At 34.7% G+C, this 18,245-nt stretch overlaps 1 protein-coding gene across 5 annotated transcripts; it reads right to left on the bottom strand.

Moving 5' to 3' along the window:
- Positions 1 to 966: 966 nt before the first annotated feature.
- Positions 967 to 4,678, bottom strand: Tpc1 (Thiamine pyrophosphate carrier protein 1). 5 transcript variants are annotated; one of them, XM_067763858.1, is made up of 4 exons: positions 4,164 to 4,678; positions 3,997 to 4,077; positions 2,041 to 2,866; positions 967 to 1,975 (listed from the first exon to the last, which is right to left on the bottom strand). In XM_067763858.1, exons 3-4 carry the CDS (start codon positions 2,799 to 2,801, stop codon positions 1,669 to 1,671), a joined length of 1,068 nt encoding a protein of 355 aa, XP_067619959.1. In that variant the 5' UTR covers positions 2,802 to 2,866; positions 3,997 to 4,077; positions 4,164 to 4,678; the 3' UTR covers positions 967 to 1,668. The 5 variants fall into 5 exon arrangements, with proteins under 5 accessions (XP_067619959.1, XP_067619960.1, XP_067619961.1 ...); XM_067763859.1 differs by having other exon boundaries at positions 2,041 to 2,855; XM_067763860.1 differs by having other exon boundaries at positions 4,047 to 4,077.
- Between the last annotated feature and the right edge of the window lie 13,567 nt (positions 4,679 to 18,245).

Here is an 18,245-nt window from a genome sequence, read left to right as displayed (position 1 = left end):
ACCGATCCCGAAAACCATCCAGAAATGATCCCGGAAGGGTCTCGATATGACCCTTACGGGATTACAAATAAGGTGAAGCTAATTATAAAACCATGTTAATAAGGCAGCAGGCGCATTGGAGCGAATAAAAAGTTAGATAGAAACATACAGGTAAAGCTAATAAAAGCGTGCTAATAAAAACAATTGATGGAGGGCGGATGGCGGGAGTAGAGGAGAGGACCACTGATCGTTCCTCCAAAATTGTTTAGATCTCGTTCTGTATGTACCAGATACCAAAAACTATTGATTTAGGAGAAAATTTAGATTGAGTTATAACAATTTATGGATTTTACACCAGAGGGGGAGATAAAGGGGGGCGGGCGGAGGGTGTCACTGCTTACTTTGTAAGCCCTCGACTTATTTGACCCCTTGAGTCTGTGATATTGGTGAAGGCCAGTATACGTAAAGTTATAATGTGTAAAAATTATGAAAAATAATTTCTTGAAGGGTCGTGGGACCCCCACCCCTCTTTCCATGTTCGAAACAAATTTCGCTAGTAGACTACTGTCTGTGTCCCAAATTTCATTCTGGCGTGATTCAGTCGCAAAGACGAAAAAATATAATAATTAAATTATAACTGTTCCTAGGGGGCGGGGACCACGCCCCTTTTGAAAAATATATAGCTAGTAGATCCTTCTAGACTATTGGCTATATGTGTGCAAAATTTCATTCAAATCGGTCCAGCCGTTCTTGCGTTATTGAGTCACAAAGACAAACGTCTGGACAAACATCCAAACATCCAAACATCTAAACATCCAAACATCCAAACATCTTAACATCCAAACTTTCCCATTTATAATATATATTAGATATATAAGACTAAAAATAAGAGCGTATCAGTATCTCAATTGGCAAATAGGCAGTCATCTACTTCGTTGGTGAATTACATACCCGTTGGGTTACTGTGTTCCACACTCTTTCTGTAGGTTATTCTCTTAATAATCAAGATTATTATTTTATTTAATTATTTACATACAAAGTCGTTTCCTTGTTCTAGCTTCGAAGTTAATCTGTTGGAGGAAACATTTCTATGTGAACGAACTTTGTGTTTATAGAGCAGATCAGTTTTAAAGTTCATTTGAGGAAAGCTCTTACATCGCTGATTGCCAACAAATATTTCCGTATAAAATAACATTTACTATCTTACATATATACACACATAAATATATACGAGTAGTTATCGAAGTTAACACTAACTAATTTCAGGGCCCGTATTACGTTTTACGATCCGTGATTGAAACAATTTTTTTTAAATCACAATAGCTCTGATATGGTGGATCTGACTAATGACATGTGAAATAGCGACAAATCCTAATCCTTAGATCCATAATTTATTATAATTTTTAGACTGTAGTTATCGTTTGAGTGAAAATGGTTTTCAGTCATTGATCGTAAGACTTAAAACGGATCCAGTTCCTCAGTCGTTCTTCTTAAAAAAAACTGTGCTTATCGTAAGGTTTATTACATTTTAAAACTGCTTCTCATACTGCAGGCGAACTTGTAAATGACAAAAAAAAACTAAAACAAGTAGTAGGATTCTCTTTGAGCTGACTTTGAGGCACTTACTGTATACACAAAAAAATTCTAGCCCTTAAAATGCTAAACTAAATTTCTTTTCTAAACATTGAGCTAGGCGAACCACTTGATTTGCTTGAGTTTATCGTAAATAGAGAAATAAAGAGCCGTTGTGACGGAAGCTTTCAATAGAGTGGGTGCCATTCCTTTGTACAAACCAACTACGCCTTCTTGCCGAACCGTTTGACGCAGACAACTATACGCCCCAGTTGCGCGTATATTTTCACCAAATGTTTGACGATTCGATTGGAAGCCCTGAATGTGCAAACGTTTCTTCAACAAGTCGAAGGGATATACTAGTGATTTAGATATCATGCCCGAGGAGCCACCTAAAAGCAATAGTACCCAAGCTGGCAATTCGCTAAAAAAGAGAAGACATATTTATCACATATTTTAGTTTACTCTTTATTATATTTATTGATATACTTTCGTTGATCCACACCGTAGAACTGCATAGCAGACTTGCTAAAGAGCCGATAAAGCATAAAATTAGCACCCATCAATGGAGTGATTTGCAAAAGTGCAGTGTTTAGGCCACGGTAAATGCCACGAATACCTTCATTGCTTATAATAACAGTTATCGCACGTGATGCGTTCTTATAACCTTTATATCTATCTTGTGCAACAAGACGTGTACGTACTACATCCATGGGTGTCGATAGTATTACAGCTGTTGCACCCGCACCAGCACCACAAAGAAAATTTGCTAAGTTCGTATGATTATTTAAATAATTTGTTTGTTTAGCGCATAAACTCAATTGTTCATATGTCCAAAACTGTGAAATGCCATAAATTATACTAAGCACTTGAGCTGGATTGTGACCTTTCCAAAATGCCAACAAGCCTTCTTCACGGTAAATAGTGCGCACAGCTTGTGTTACGCTTGTATATTTGGACTGTTGATTCGCGTGTTCTTTTAGCGGTTCCACTTGCAGTTGAAAACGTATTTTTAGAACATCTAATGGCTGACAGATCGTACGGGTTATGGCCGCAGCTAAGCCGCCTGATATTATTTGACTTAGTTGTTCGCTTGCACTATGGCTTTTCCATTTCTCCTTAATATAGGTCTTTAAATCGGGATTCGGTCGTTGGTTTTCTGTACTAGCAGTGTGCGATTTTGCAGTGCCATCTGCTGTATTCGTTGCGGATATTGTGCTAGCTTGGGGGTTTCCCAGTTGTACCGTCATGGTAGTGAGTGGAGGGAATTTTGTTTACAACAAAAATGTGCCGCCGCTAAATATCTATGGAGTTACTAAAACGAGATAGAAACAAAGGGAAAAAGTTCCAAGGTGCAATTTACAACCATGTATGCTATTGAAAATTCAACCATTTACATAAAACACCTTTTAAGTTAAATTCTTCGCGTAGTAGAGGCACTCAAATGTCGCTTTCAAACTAATTTTGTACCTGTTTACTAAAGATTAAATTATTCGTACGTATGTATATGTATGTGTGTGAACAAAGTAGCATAAAACGAAAGTTTTACCCTACCCATTCATTACTTTCATTGTTGGTTGCCGCGTTTGTATATTTTCAGTTGGCTGGAACGCCGCACAGTGGTCTATTTTGAAAGAACGTGTAATGTAATGTAGGCAAAGCAATAAATCAGAAAAATTTAAAATTTATTAATGACAATTAATATCAAGCTCCTCCTCCAACATATGCTACTTTTTGATTTTTCCCAAATTGGCGTACTCACATGTTTTATGCCGACTACGAAGGGCATTTGCTAGGGCGTAAGCATTTTGGATGAGAATTGGGGGTGCCCAAGTTATTTAAGTGTTTGTAATATTATTAATCCAGTCACTTGAACCTCTGACCTTCGGTACGGTATGTCACCACACTTACTTATGCAAATACCGCTTGCTCAGTAGCAAACTTAAAAAAAAAAAAAATTTAAGGCGCGATAACCTTCGAAGAGATCTAAGGCCGAGCTTCTCTTCCAATTTGCCTCGCGCTCCTCTTGTTTTTCCCTACAAATTGGCCGGACGGGACCTACATGTTTTATGCCGACTACGAACGGCATCTGCAAGGCAGATGAGTTTTCACTGAGAGCTTTTCATGGCAGAAATACACCCGGAGCGCTTGCCAAACACTGCCGAGGGGCGACCCCGCTTAGAAAAATTTTCTTCTAATTGAAAAACCTTATTTCTAAAATTTTGATGTTGCTTTGCCCGGGGTGCGAACCCAGGGCATACGGTGTGATAGGCGGAGCACGCTACCATCACACCATTGTGGCGCCCAAATCAGTAGCAAACTTAGGTAATATAAAAAGAGTATTAGAAACCGGAGTTTTCAGCACAGGTGATTTTAAATACCACACTGTGCGGCGCTTCAAACGATCATAGATAATGATCAACGATTTTATCTTTTTATACATACATCTTCCTCGCCACCAAAGCAGTAATTTCTTCGAAATGATGGTCGCTCACCCTGTAACTCTAGATTTCCATATACTATTAACTACAATAAAGAGAAATGCTAACATTAGCACAACGGGTAATAGATGGTGGCCAAATACAACAAAAGTGGAGTATGTACATACTTACCTATCGGAGGGTATCACAAATCCTTAGAAACGTAAAATAGTACTCAAATATGGAAAGCGGAGAAGTTCCTGATCCGCACAATTGTCTAAGAAATAATAGTTTCGTATACAGACCTTTACGTATACACAACAGTAATGTGAAGTGCAACTTTCTTTTTGCTAGCACTTAAAATTATGGAATGAATTGGAATAAACAAACAAATGAAAAACTCGCTGATTTCTATGTGCGTTAGTGATTGTTGGAACTGCTTTTTTTCCAACGCAATGCGGCGTTTGATTGCTCTTGCACTTGTTTTGGTCACGTTGCACGTTAGCACTCGCAGATGATTTGTTTACGATTGAGAAGCAAAGTTGTGAAGTCATCAGTGGTTGAGAATAAGAAAACACTATACACGAACCAACTTTTTCTCTCAATTTTTTAGTTCATTTATGTTATTTTAGTAATAAGTAATAATTATGTTTAATTATGGATGTATGAATATAGGCGCTCTCAAATCGTCACCGTTTCTGGTTGACAGATCATCAGCTGATTATCACAGCACTGCCAGTTTAGAATTTGTGGCAGTTGTAAAGGCCAATTTATTCGACTTTCAGAAAATCACATTTCGATTTGATGCTATTCTTTCAATAACATAATTTTTAATTCGAAAACAAAAAAAGAGTTTAGGCAACGTTTTACAAGACGGTGCTCCACCTGATATTTATCAAAAATACAATTTTTAAATTTCAATTTCGGATTGTAAAATCGAAGGTCGAAAGGTGTCTTTTCATGGGATATAATAATTTTTGATAAGTTTGGTGGTGCACCGTCTTGAAAATATTAGCGTGGCTTAAGGTAAATATGACAGCGTAAATATAAAAAAAATAAATATTGACAGAACGAAGAAAATTTGTGTATTTATCATGGTTTTAAAATCACAACATTCCTTTTTAATTTAAAATCCAGCTTCAGAGCAAAGATTATTTTTATCTTATATTTGATTCGGCATTCAAATCGAAAATATTTTTTATTTGTTTTTGATTCTTCAGCCGAATCAAACATACTTTTTACATTTTATTTGATTCGGCATCCAAATAAAAATAATTTTTATCTGTGATTTGGTTTTTCAGCGAAGTCGAAGACAATTTTAGTTGGTAATTTGATTCTTCAACCAAATCAATGATACTTTTAACACCTTTCATGCAAATTGTACATTAAGTTTGGTCCGAATATCGCGGCCACCGTGGTGTGACGGTAACCTGCTCCGCTTACCACACCTTATTTATTTATTTACTACGATCTTGAAGATCTATATAATTTAATAAGGTACAAAGTATTTTTAATGTTTAGATATTTGTTTCAATTCATTGAATTTCTTTGAGTTCAAATATATAATAATCTATAAAATTATTTACTAAAAAATGTTTAACTACTTGATAGGTAGCGCTTTACAGTAGCTGTATAATAATTTTTTAAATTTTTTGGTATTATTACAGTTTTTAATATCAATTGGCAGATCATTATATTCTCTAATTCCTTCGAAGTATATACTTTTTTTTATCGAATTCGGATCTCACTACCGGCAAGTAAAAGTTGTTATTGTATCTTGTTTGATAGCTACGGACCTCTCTATTTAGTCTGACACGTTCACTTAGGTAATTCGGCAGGTTTCCCAACTTTATGTTGTGTATAAACTTCAATGTGTAGTAATTGATGTTCTGTTTTACACTAAAACAGTTTAAGCTGTCTAGTAAATCTCTAATTGGGGTATCATACCGTTTTCTTAATATGAACCGCATGTTGTTGTTGTTGTTGTAGCGATAAGGTTGCTCCCCGAAGGCTTTGGGGAGTGTCATCGATGTGATGGTCCTTTGCCGGATACAAATCCGGTACGCTCCGGTACCATAGCACCATTAAGGTGCTAGCCCGACCATCTCGGGAACGATTTACGTGGCAACATTAAACCTTCAGGCCATTCCCTCCCTCCCTACCCCCAAATTCCATGAGGAGCTTGGGGTCGCCAGAGCCTCGTCTGTTAGTGAAACAGGATTCGCCGCGGATAGGTGAGGTTGACAATTGGGTTTGGAGAAGCTATATATTGCGCTGGCAACTTGAAGGGTTGCGCTACACAGCCCCTTGAATATGGTACTTTAGTTGCCTCTTACGACAGGCATACCTACCGCGGGTATATTCTGATCCCCTAACCCGCTGGGGGATATGAAACGCATAATTTTGTTTTGCTTAATTTGTAGCCTGGATATTTGCGAATCGGCTAATGCGAATAGGATTGTAGGGCAGTAAATGAAATTCGGCTCGATAATGGATCTATAGACCAGTATTTTGTATTGCATACTAATATGCTTGCATGATCGAAACATGGACCCTATATTTTTGGAAATTTCCCCTTCAATGTATTTTAGATGTTCATCAAATTTTAATTTGTCATCTATAATTATTCCCACATTATCATCTTGAGTCACTCTAGACCCCATTATCATCCGTTTTGTCTTTTCTATGTTTATTTTAAGCACAACCACTTATATATTGCCTGTAGGTCCGACTGTATTTTTGAGGCTGCCTCATCAATCGTGTTACAGCTTATAGTCAAAAGTGCATCATCAGCGATACAGTTTTTAATATCATTTATGTAAATTCTAAAAAAAATTGATGCAAGCACCGATCCCTGTGGCAATCCTATTTCAATGTCCACTTCGGGGGAAATATTACTTCTTATTACAGTTTTCTGTTTTCTTCCACTAGGTAGCTTTTGAACCAGTTAAGCGCTTTGTTTCTAATGCCAATATTATACAGTTTTTTATAAGAATATCTCTGTCTATTGTTTTGAATGTTCTTTTTAGGTCGAGGAAAACTGAAATTGTAAATTGTTTCTTCGTTCTACTTTCTTTCCATTCTGCAATTACCAGGTTAAGTGCAGTTTCACACGAGCGTTTTGATCATAACCTGACTGTTCATTTATAATAATTTCGTATTTATTTAAGTAATCCAGCAATTGGTTCTTAACTACAGTTTCTATTATTTTCTATTCGCTAGTTAAGGTATTTAAGGGTCGTATCTCCTCTGGTTTAATTGTTCCCCTTACTTTTTCCACAGGTACAATTACTGAGGTCTTCTAGCAGTCTGGAAATACACCAAATTGGAAACTTTCATTAATTATAGATGTGTAGGTATAGCCTAAATACTCCATGCTGTGTTTTAATACCCCTTCCGTTACTAATTTTTTTCCTCCGTACTTGTTTTTTAATTTCGTTGTAACTCTCATAAGTTATGCCCTGCGTTCACACCCCGGGCAAAGCAACATCAAAATTTTAGAAATAAGGTTTTTCAATTAGAAGAAAATTTTTCTAAGCGGGGTCGCCCCTCCGCAGTGTTTGGCAAGCGCTCCGGGTGTATTTCTGCCATAAAAAGCTCTTAGTGAAAACTCATCTGCCTTGCAGATGCCGTTCGGAGTCAGCATAAAACATGTAAGTCCCGTCCGGCCAATTTGTAGGGAAAATCAAGAGGAGCACGACGCAAATTGGGAGAGAAGCTTGGCATTAGATCTCTTCGGAGGTTATCGCGTCTTACATTTATTTATTTTTTTTAAAGGAGAAGAGATAGACGTATTTATAAAAATTCGGAGGAAATGATCTGGATGATGATCTGAATTGATTCAGCCATATCCGTGTGTATGTTCAAAGCCAAACTCGTTCCTCAAATTTTGAGATATCTTGATGAAAGTCGATGGGGGGTATATATATTTTGGTTTGTGATTAGAACTGTGTTGGAACCGACCGGATACGTCCACTTTAGAATATGTTGCTTGGCGAACTCTCTAGCCTCGTCGTAGCTGATCCCCCAAGTCAAAAGTAGTTTTAGGCGCTTAACAGCAGATTATGCTCCAAAAGAAAAATTTTACTGGGCCTGAGATTTTGCGAAGTTATCGACTTACAAAAAACAAGAAAACGCCAATTTCGAATAACGCAAAAAAGTATTTTTATTTGGATGCCGAATCCAATAAAAAATAAAAAGTATCTTTGATTCGACTGAAAAATCAAATAACAAATAAAAAAAATTTAAAATATTTGGATGCCGAATCTAATAAGATATAAAAAATTCGAAAATAAAGGCCCCTATTATGAGCATTATTCAATCTTCGCTGACTATCGAACATCGAAAATCGAATTTGAAATTGGTATTATGACACCTCTCTCTCTGTCGAAATTTTCGTTGTGTATCTAATATTAAAGCGAATAGAAATTTGTTGTCGACGCTGTATCGAATAGAAAAATAATTGTTTAAAATGTAAGTTTTTTGTATTTGTATTCTACTTTTTTACTACCTAGTAGTAATTTTAAACTATTTGAATTAATTTTATATAGGTCCAAGATGTTGAGTACAAAACAAAAGCTTGAAAGACTGGGTTCAATTATGGAACGAAATCCCCATATAGCAAAAGGAACTGGACATTAATAGAAATGTAACTTTTCTTAATGCAGCACAGCCTCCTCGTAATTTAATTTTATCCATCTTTCACAAATAAAATTGTCAAGACATTCAATACCTTTGATAGTACCACAGACACACTCGTTTCCAATGCTCAGTTGGCCCCTGAGCACAAAATCGTAGAAATGTTGCCAATTTTAGAATATTAGGAAAAGACTTGGCTCTTGTGCATTGCTGCAGCAGTTCATCTGTACTGGACAATAATTACATGAACGCTTCTTTGGATAGTCTGAAGTTTTGAGTAAATATATAAACAAAACTTATAATTTCAACAATTTAACAACTTATTTAGAAAGCTACACTTACGTGGTAGAATTCATTTACAAAGTCTTATTCTTCTGGCTAGCTCCAGTAAGCTTTCCTCTTTATCTGACGAATCATCAAACCACAATTCCGTCGTAGTCATACTTTTATTTTTAATACATGCATTTATTAACTAGTTATGCTTTTGTTTATTTATTTTATTTTATTTGACAGGGTATTGGAAATGTGTTATTGTGAACTTTCGAATTTATCGAAATTCACAATAACGATTGCCTTCATCGAACTCGCGTCATAATACCGAATGAAAATTCGTTCGATCAGCTCTTTCGACCACAGTCGAAGATCGAATTTGTCTCATAATAGGGGCCAAAATCTTTGATTGGAAAACATTTTCGAATTATGCGATGGTAACCTGGAAACGGCTAAGGAATTGTATTAAGGCCGCGGTACAATGACATTTTTCATATAGATGCGTTTAACACAAGCTTATGCATTCGAATAACATCGCCACAATCAACCAAGATGTGCGTTTGTAAATATGAAGGAACTTCAGACTTGGCAATTGAAGTTTATTACGCGTTTCCCATCCACATACAAAATTTCGCGAGGCACAGTTGTAAACATTCTCCCTATACAACAAAAATACTTGCTAATATATTTTGTGTCGTCTTCGATTGTTATATTGCAGTTTTTAATTGTGAAAAATGTTAGAAAATTTACCAACCAGTGGGAAAAATAATTGCACTTGCAAAGTGTGCCAACACCCTTAGCCAAAGCAAATGTCAAAATCTTCTTCTTATGATTTGCTTGGAACAAAATTGGGGAGTTTACTAATTTTCAATATCAGATGGCGCCAGTGTCTCTCATTCTACCGTTCTCCATAAAAATACGTGCAATCTACTCATAATGCATAAGCATGTGTTGAACTCATCTATATGAAAAAACCGCTTATGTGTCGGAGCTGTAAGTAAAAGAAGAAGAGAAAGATAATGGTCAATTTCCGGTTGTCATTAAATATACTGATTGCAAACTGAGAACGTGTGTTTATTTAACTTATTCGCATCTCCACTGAAATAAAGAAAAATAACATAAATTAAATCTCAGTTGTGGAAAACCCTAACGAACAAACTATAATTAAAGTCCTAATGCAAAACAATGTGGCGTTCCCTATTACTGCCACAATAGCAAAATTATGGAGATTAATGATGAATATATTGGGCATAAAAGCTGATATCAATTCAAATACTGAAAGATTTTCGGCTGCATCAACGAAAACATTTCCAATGGTACTACTGCCGTTCCTGCTGCTCATACAGCTGAGTCACTTCTGCTGCCGCCACCGCTGCACCACCGCCGCCACCATCACCACTGCCGCCATCACTGTTCCTCTTACTTCTACTGCTGGCACCGCCATTCCAACTATTTTTGTTGATGCCACTGCCGTTCATGTTGCCTGTACTGCCGACACTGCCGACACTGCCGTTCCGGCTACCTTTGTTAATACCGCTGCCGATGATTTTACAGAACTAAATGTTTCGGTTGTCACTCCTGCTGCTCATACCGCCGCCACCGCCGCCACCGCCGCCACCTCCGCCATTGCTGTCCCTATTGCCCCTATTACCGATACCCCTGTTCAAGCCACTTTTGTTGATGCCGCTGTCGATGGTTTCATGGAATCAAATATTTTGGGTGCCACTTGTGCAAATTCTGCTCCCGTTTCTAATGCTGTTACCTCTTCCGTTCCTACTAATTCTGCTATCAATCCAGCCGAAACTGAAATAACTGCCGCCAGGGCCATCGGCAAAACGATCGCCACAAATGTAGAAGACGAATTAGCGGCTTTACAAAAGAGAGTCGAAATCATTGTAAATTTTACCAAGTAGCGCAACTAACAGCTGATCGGTGAAAATTCGCACATTCACACGCACAGTTCTCGACTCAGTTTCAAAACAAAACTTTAGATTATTTAATTCAAATTTTAAAGTGAGATAATCCTTACAAATTTATGTATACAGAATATATATGGCGTTTTTGTTGTTATTAAAACAAAAGTTTTGTTTATATTAAAGCTTTTATCATTTTTTTTTTTAACTTTGAAAAATCTCCGAACACCATTCCTTCATTATATGACATTCGACTGCCTAGTCCACTGCCTTCCACTCTATTCGCAACATAACCTCTACTTAAGCTGCCAAACTATATAGTAAACAATGGTCGAAATACTAAACCTAATGAAAGAGGTAGACGACATTAAAACTAGTGCCGTGACGCAACAGCAACGTAGAATAGATTTAGCTGACATCGAGCACGCCATCATGAAATTTAGTGGAGATGACGTGTCAATTACGGTAGAGCATTTTATACAAGATTTCGAGGAGGTAATAGAATTATTAGGTGTTGACGAGCGATTTAAATTGTTGGCCCTTCGCCGCTGTCTTACGGGAATAGCAAAAGTTTTTCTATCAACAACAAAGGCATTGAACTATAATGACTTGAAAAAAGCTTTGTTAAACGAATTCCATGTGTCGGTGCAGGGACACGAGGTATATAAAATGCTATCAAAGAGTAAATGGAACAAAAAGAAAGAATCTTTACACTGCTATGTCCTTTCAATGCAGGCGATGGATAGACGGGCGAATACAGAGGAGACAGAGACAATTGATTTCACTATTGATGGCATAGGAAATGTCTTGCCAAATGCCCACGTCCTTTTACCGGCTAGGACATTGGATGGGCTGAAAACATTGGTGAGACGCTATCAACGGAAATATTTTCAAATGGAATCGGTAAAAGTAGTAAAACAGGCGTCTGCGGCGAAAACAGTGAACGATAATAAAATAAAATGTTACAACTGCTCCAGAGATGAACACATTAAGCCACATTGTCCGTATTCGATGCGGCTGAACGGAGCTTGCTTCCGGTGCTGGCGTATGAGCTATGAGCTCATTTCCAAATCCAGCAAAGATTCTCAAAACTCGCAACGAGATTGCAGCCGTAGGTGAGGATGACGATAACCACTCGGGTAGCGATGCAATAAATGCATTCAATTTTGTAAGTATCCCCTTTAAGATAGATAATAAGTTTACGCCCGACAAAGTTTTTTTCTCTGTTTGATACCGGTAGTCCGGTTAGTTTTATTAGGGAAACATATGTTCCAAAACAATTGCTGGAAAATCAAGTCGCAAGATATCCCTCAAAATATAAAGGCATCGGGGGAAAAAATATTAATATTATAAATAAAATTTTTTGTTATGTAAACTTTGATAAACAAAGAAATAAAATTGAATTGAATGTCATACCAGATAATGACATGGTTGTTCCAGTTATATTGGGACGTGATTTTCTTAGTACGTTTCATGGCTCAATTATATGGTTGGCTCATTTCATCAGCTGATTTTATTTATTTCATTGCATGGTCGATGGGATTGTCAAAAGGACAAAATGAAACCAAAACATTGGCAACATTTTCTTACACATACAAAAACTGTTAAGTTTTATGTTTCCATTCCATACCATTCGCACCAACACCAATACACAGATTTTGACAACTTGAACAGACATATTTTGTTATTGTACAAATGAGCCAACCATATAGTTGAACCATGGTACGTTTAATATTAAATTGATGAGGGTTAAGAAAAAATGTATGGAATTTTTGAATTTAAGACGTAAAAATAAATTAAATGTTTCTAAAGCTTGTCAAATTGTAGCTGGCTCCAAAGCATCCTCTATCAGACTCTGCTGATAACCAAGGAAATTAACCACAGTAAAATTGTTGATACCGGTTCCGTTTGTTTACCAGATATATTTCATATTGACGTTTCTTATAACAAAGACGAACCTAATATAGACGAAATGATTACGAAGGAGTAAAGTACTAAGTAAAAGCAAATTATGAACAATACTTATTTTAACCCGAAAATGAAAAGTGAGCCATTAAAATATAAAATGAAAATACGATTAAAAACCGATGTTCCTTTCCATTGTAATCCACGTCGACTGCCTTATCGTGAACGTAACGAAGTACGAGACATTTTAGATGAACTTATTAGGGACAAAGTAATACAACCTAGCGACAGCTGCATCACGCTGGAACCCGCTTTGAAAAAATCCAAATTTTTTTTGTGATTTCTATAACTACAAACGATGCAATTGATTGTAGTGAAGTTCATTTTTTTGTAGTTCTTATAGTTACTCCGAAAATATAATACATTGTGCGGAAACCAAGCAATTTAAGCAAATTTGGTTTTTTTGTTTTTGAAATACGTTTTAAATCGTTTGTAGTTTTTCATACGAAAAATACATTTTTTTTTGGTCCACGGGTTTCGGAGATATCGCTAACGCATCTCAAAAAAACCAAGAACGCAGCAATTTGGAAGCACTAAAAGTACTTTTCCTATAACTACAAACGATGAAATTGATTGTAGTGAAATTCATTTTTTTGTAGTTCTTATAGTTACTCCGAAAATATAATACATTGTGCGGAAACCAAGCAATTTAAGCAAATTTGGGTTTTTTCTTTCTGAAATACGTTTTAAATCGTTTGTAGTTTTTCATAGGTAAAAAAATTTTTTTTTTGGTCCATACGTTTCGGAGATATCGCTAACGCATCTCAAAAAAACCAAGAACGCAGCAATTTGGAAGCACTAAAAGTACTTTTCCTATAACTACAAACGATGGAATTGGTTGTAGTGAAATTCATTTTTTTGTAGTTCTTATAGTTACTCCGAAAATATAATACATTGTGCGGAAACCAAGCAATTTAAGTAAATTTGGTTTTTTGTTTTTGAAATACATTTTAAATCGTTTGTAGTTTTTCATACGAAAACAAATTTTTTTTTTGGTCCACAGGTTTCGGAGATATCGCTAACGCATCTCAAAAAAACCAAGAACGCAGCAATTTGGAAGCACTAAAAGTACTTTTCCTATAACTACAAACGATGAAATTGATTGTAGTGAAATTCATTTTTTTGTAGTTTTTATAGTTACTCCGAAAATATAATACATTGTGCGGAAACCAAGCAATTTAAGTAAATTTGGTTTTTTTTGTTTTTGAAATACGTTTTAAATCGTTTGTAGTTTTTCATACGAAAAAAAATTTTTTTTTTGGTCCACAGGTTTCGGAGATATCGCTAACGCATCTCAAAAAAACCAAGAACGCAGCAATTTGGAAGCACTAAAAGTACTTTTCCTATAACTACAAACGATGAAATTGATTGTAGTGAAATTCATTTTTTTGTAGTTCTTATAGTTACTCCGAAAATATAATACATTGTGCGGAAACCAAGCAATTTAAGCAAATTTGGGTTTTTTCTTTCTGAAATACGTTTTAAATCGTTTGTAGTTTTTCATAGGAAAAAAATTTTTTTTTTGGTCCACAGGTTTCGGAGATATCGCTAACGCATCTCAAAAAAACCAAGAACGCAGCAATTTGGAAGCACTAAAAGTACTTTTCCTATAACTACAAACGATGAAATTGATTGTAGTGAAAATCATTTTTTTGTAGTTCTTATAGTTACTACGAAAATATAATACATTGCAAAATTGGGAAATTCGAATACACCCGGTTGGGTATTCCAAACAATGATTTTTGCACAGCAAATGGGTTCTTTGAATAATTCTCTCGATTTAAATTACAAGCATATTAAAGTTTTTGAATGTGCAAGTAAATATTGTTGCTTACAATTCATATGTTCAAAAATGAAACAAACTTCATTTCAGCATACCCCTTCTAACAAAAATTATTCTTACGCTCAAGCAAATGTACGTACATACATATGTATGTATGCTCATATGTAAGCTAAGAAATGTATGAACATGGTAATGTATCTGCTATGACGATCGTAGCGTATAAACAAACTTAGATATATATGCAAACACATACATATGTATATTCTTAAACTAAAGATCAACCAACACCCCACTTCACTCCACTTCACACCCACCTCATTGATACCAATATATCCAAGCATAAGCTAACATATGTATGTTTGTACATTCACATGTTCAAAAAAAAAAAAAAACTTCTATTCAACCAACCACTTCCAACAATAATTATTCTTACGCACAAGCATGTGTACATACATACATATGTATGTTTAAATGTAAATCACAAAATCCTGAAAACTAGCTTCCTCTTTTTCATTCATAATGCTTCTTCTTAAGTTGTCCAAATTGCTGCGTTCTTGGTTTTTTTGAGATGCGTTAGCGATATCTCCGAAACCTGTGGACCAAAAAAAGAATTTTTTTCCTATGAAAAACTACAAACGATTTAAAACGTATTTCAGAAAGAAAAAACACAAATTTGCTTAAATTGCTTGGTTTCCGCACAATGTATTATATTTTCGGAGTAACTATAAGAACTACAAAAAAATGAATTTCACTAAAATCAATTTCATCGTTTGTAGTTATAGGAAAAGTACTTTTAGTGCTTCCAAATTGCTGCGTTCTTGGTTTTTTTGAGATGCGTTAGCGATATCTCCGAAACCTGTGGACCAAAAAAAAAATTTTTTTCCTATGAAAAACTACAAACGATTTAAAACGTATTTCAGAAAGAAAAAACCCAAATTTGCTTAAATTGCTTGGTTTCCGCACAATGTATTATATTTTCGGAGTAACTATAAGAACTACAAAAAAATTAATTTCACTACAATCAATTTCATCGTTTGTAGTTATAGGAAAAGTACTTTTAGTGCTTCTAAATTGCTGCGTTCTTGGTTTTTTTGAGATGTGTTAGCGATATCTCCGAAACCTGTGGACCAAAAAAAAAATTTTTTTTCGTATGAAAAACTACAAACGATTTGAAACGTATTTCAAAAACAAAAAAACCAAATTTACTTAAATTGCTTGGTTTCCGCACATTGTATTATATTTTCGGAGTAACTATAAAAACTACAAAAAAATGAATTTCACTACAATCAATTTCATCGTTTGTAGTTATAGGAAAAGTACTTTTAGTACTTCCAAATTGCTGCGTTCTTGGTTTTTTTGAGATGCGTTAGCGATATCTCCGAAACCTGTGGACCAAAAAAAAATCTTTTTTCGTGTGAAAAACTACAAACGATTTAAAACGTATTTCAAAAACAAAAAAACCAAATTTACTTAAATTGCTAGGTTTCCGTACAATGTATTATATTTTCGGAGTAACTATACGAACTACAAAAAAATGAATTTCACTACAATCAATTTCATCGTTTGTAGTTATAGGAAAAGTACTTTTAGTGCTTCCAAATTGCTGCGTTCTTGGTTTTTTTGAGATGCGTTAGCGATATCTCCGAAACGTATGGACCAAAAAAAAATTTTTTTTACCTATGAAAAACTACAAACGATTTAAAACGTATTTCAGAAAGAAAAAACCCAAATTTGCTTAAATTGCTTGGTTTCCGCACAATGTATTATATTTTCGGAGTAACTATAAGAACTACAAAAAAATGAATTTCACTACAATCAATTTCATCGTTTGTAGTTATAGGAAAAGTACTTTTAGTGCTTCCAAATTGCTGCGTTCTTGGTTTTTTTGAGATGCGTTAGCGATATCTCCGAAACCTATGGACCAAAAAAAAAATTTTGTTTCCTATGAAAAACTACAAACGATTTAAAACGTATTTCAAAATCAAAAAAAAACAAATTTACTTAAATTGCTTGGTTTCCGCACAATGTATTATATTTTCGGAGTAACTATAAGAAAGACAAAAAAATTAATTTCACTACAATCAATTTCATCGTTTGTAGTTATAGGAAAAGTACTTTTAGTGCTTCCAAATTGCTGCGTTCTTGGTTTTTTTGAGATGCGTTAGCGATATCTCCGAAACCTGTCGACAAAAAAAAAAATTTTTTTTCGTATGAAAAACTACAAACGATTTAAAACGTATTTCAAAAAGAAAAAACCCAAATTTCCTTAAATTGCTTGGTTTCCGCACAATGTATTATATTTTCGGAGTAACTTTAAAAACTACAAAAAAATGAATTTCACTACAATCAATTTAATCGTTTGTAGTTATAGGAAAAGTACTTTTAGTGCTTCCAAATTGCTGCGTTCTTGGTTTTTTTGAGATGCGTTAGCGATATCTCCGAAACGTATGGACCAAAAAAAAATTTTTTTTCGTATGAAAAACTACAAACGATTTAAAACGTATTTCAAAAACAAAAAAACCAAATTTACTTAAATTGCTTGGTTTCCGCACAATGTATTATATTTTCGGAGTAACTATAAGAACTACAAAAAAATGAATTTCACTACAATCAATTTCATCGTTTGTAGTTATAGGAAAAGTACTTTTAGTGCTTCCAAATTGCTGCGTTCTTGGTTTTTTTGAGATGCGTTAGCGATATCTCCGAAACCTATGGACCAAAAAAAAAATTTTGTTTCCTATGAAAAACTACAAACGATTTAAAACGTATTTCAAAAACAAAAAAAAACAAATTTACTTAAATTGCTTGGTTTCCGCACAATGTATTATATTTTCGGAGTAACTATAAGAAAGACAAAAAAATTAATTTCACTACAATCAATTTCATCGTTTGTAGTTATAGGAAAAGTACTTTTAGTGCTTCCAAATTGCTGCGTTCTTGGTTTTTTTGAGATGCGTTAGCGATATCTCCGAAACCTGTCGACAAAAAAAAAAATTTTTTTTCGTATGAAAAACTACAAACGATTTAAAACGTATTTCAAAAAGAAAAAACCCAAATTTCCTTAAATTGCTTGGTTTCCGCACAATGTATTATATTTTCGGAGTAACTTTAAAAACTACAAAAAAATGAATTTCACTACAATCAATTTAATCGTTTGTAGTTATAGGAAAAGTACTTTTAGTGCTTCCAAATTGCTGCGTTCTTGGTTTTTTTGAGATAGGTTAGCGATATCTCCGAAACCTGTGGACCAAAAAAAAATTTATTTTTCGTATGAAAAACTACAAACGATTTAAAACGTATTTCAAAAAGAAAAAAACCAAATTTGCTTAAATTGCTTGGTTTCCGCACAATGTATTATATTTTCGGAGTAACTATAAGAACTACAAAAAAATGAATTTCACTACAATCAATTTCATCGTTTGTAGTTATAGGAAAAGTACTTTTAGTGCTTCCAAATTGCTGCGTTCTTGGTTTTTTTGAGATGCGTTAGCGATATCTCCGAAACCTGTGGACCAAAAAAAATTTATTTTTCGTATGAAAAACTACAAACGATTTAAAACGTATTTCAAAAAGAAAAAAACCAAATTTACTTAAATTGCTTGGTTTCCGCACAATGTATTATATTTTCGGAGTAACTATAAGAACTACAAAAAAATGAATTTTACTACAATCAATTTCATCGTTTGTAGTTATAGGAAAAGTACT

The sequence above is a fragment of the Eurosta solidaginis genome, chromosome 1 (assembly GCF_040869045.1).
Source record: "Eurosta solidaginis isolate ZX-2024a chromosome 1, ASM4086904v1, whole genome shotgun sequence".
Taxonomy (NCBI): Eukaryota; Metazoa; Arthropoda; class Insecta; order Diptera; family Tephritidae; genus Eurosta; species Eurosta solidaginis.
The sequence above is the reverse complement of the archived record's forward strand: the minus strand, read 5'-3'. Positions and strand labels throughout refer to the sequence as shown.

Bases quoted from the DNA above. Each gene is read 5' to 3' on its own strand.
- Tpc1 (XM_067763858.1), bottom strand. From the start codon at position 2,801: ATGACGGTACAACTGGGAAACCCCCAAGCTAGCACAATATCCGCAACG. The intron at 1,976-2,040 runs GTATATCAATAA...TCTCTTTTTTAG, and splicing joins TACGGTGTGGATCAACGAAA to CGAATTGCCAGCTTGGGTAC.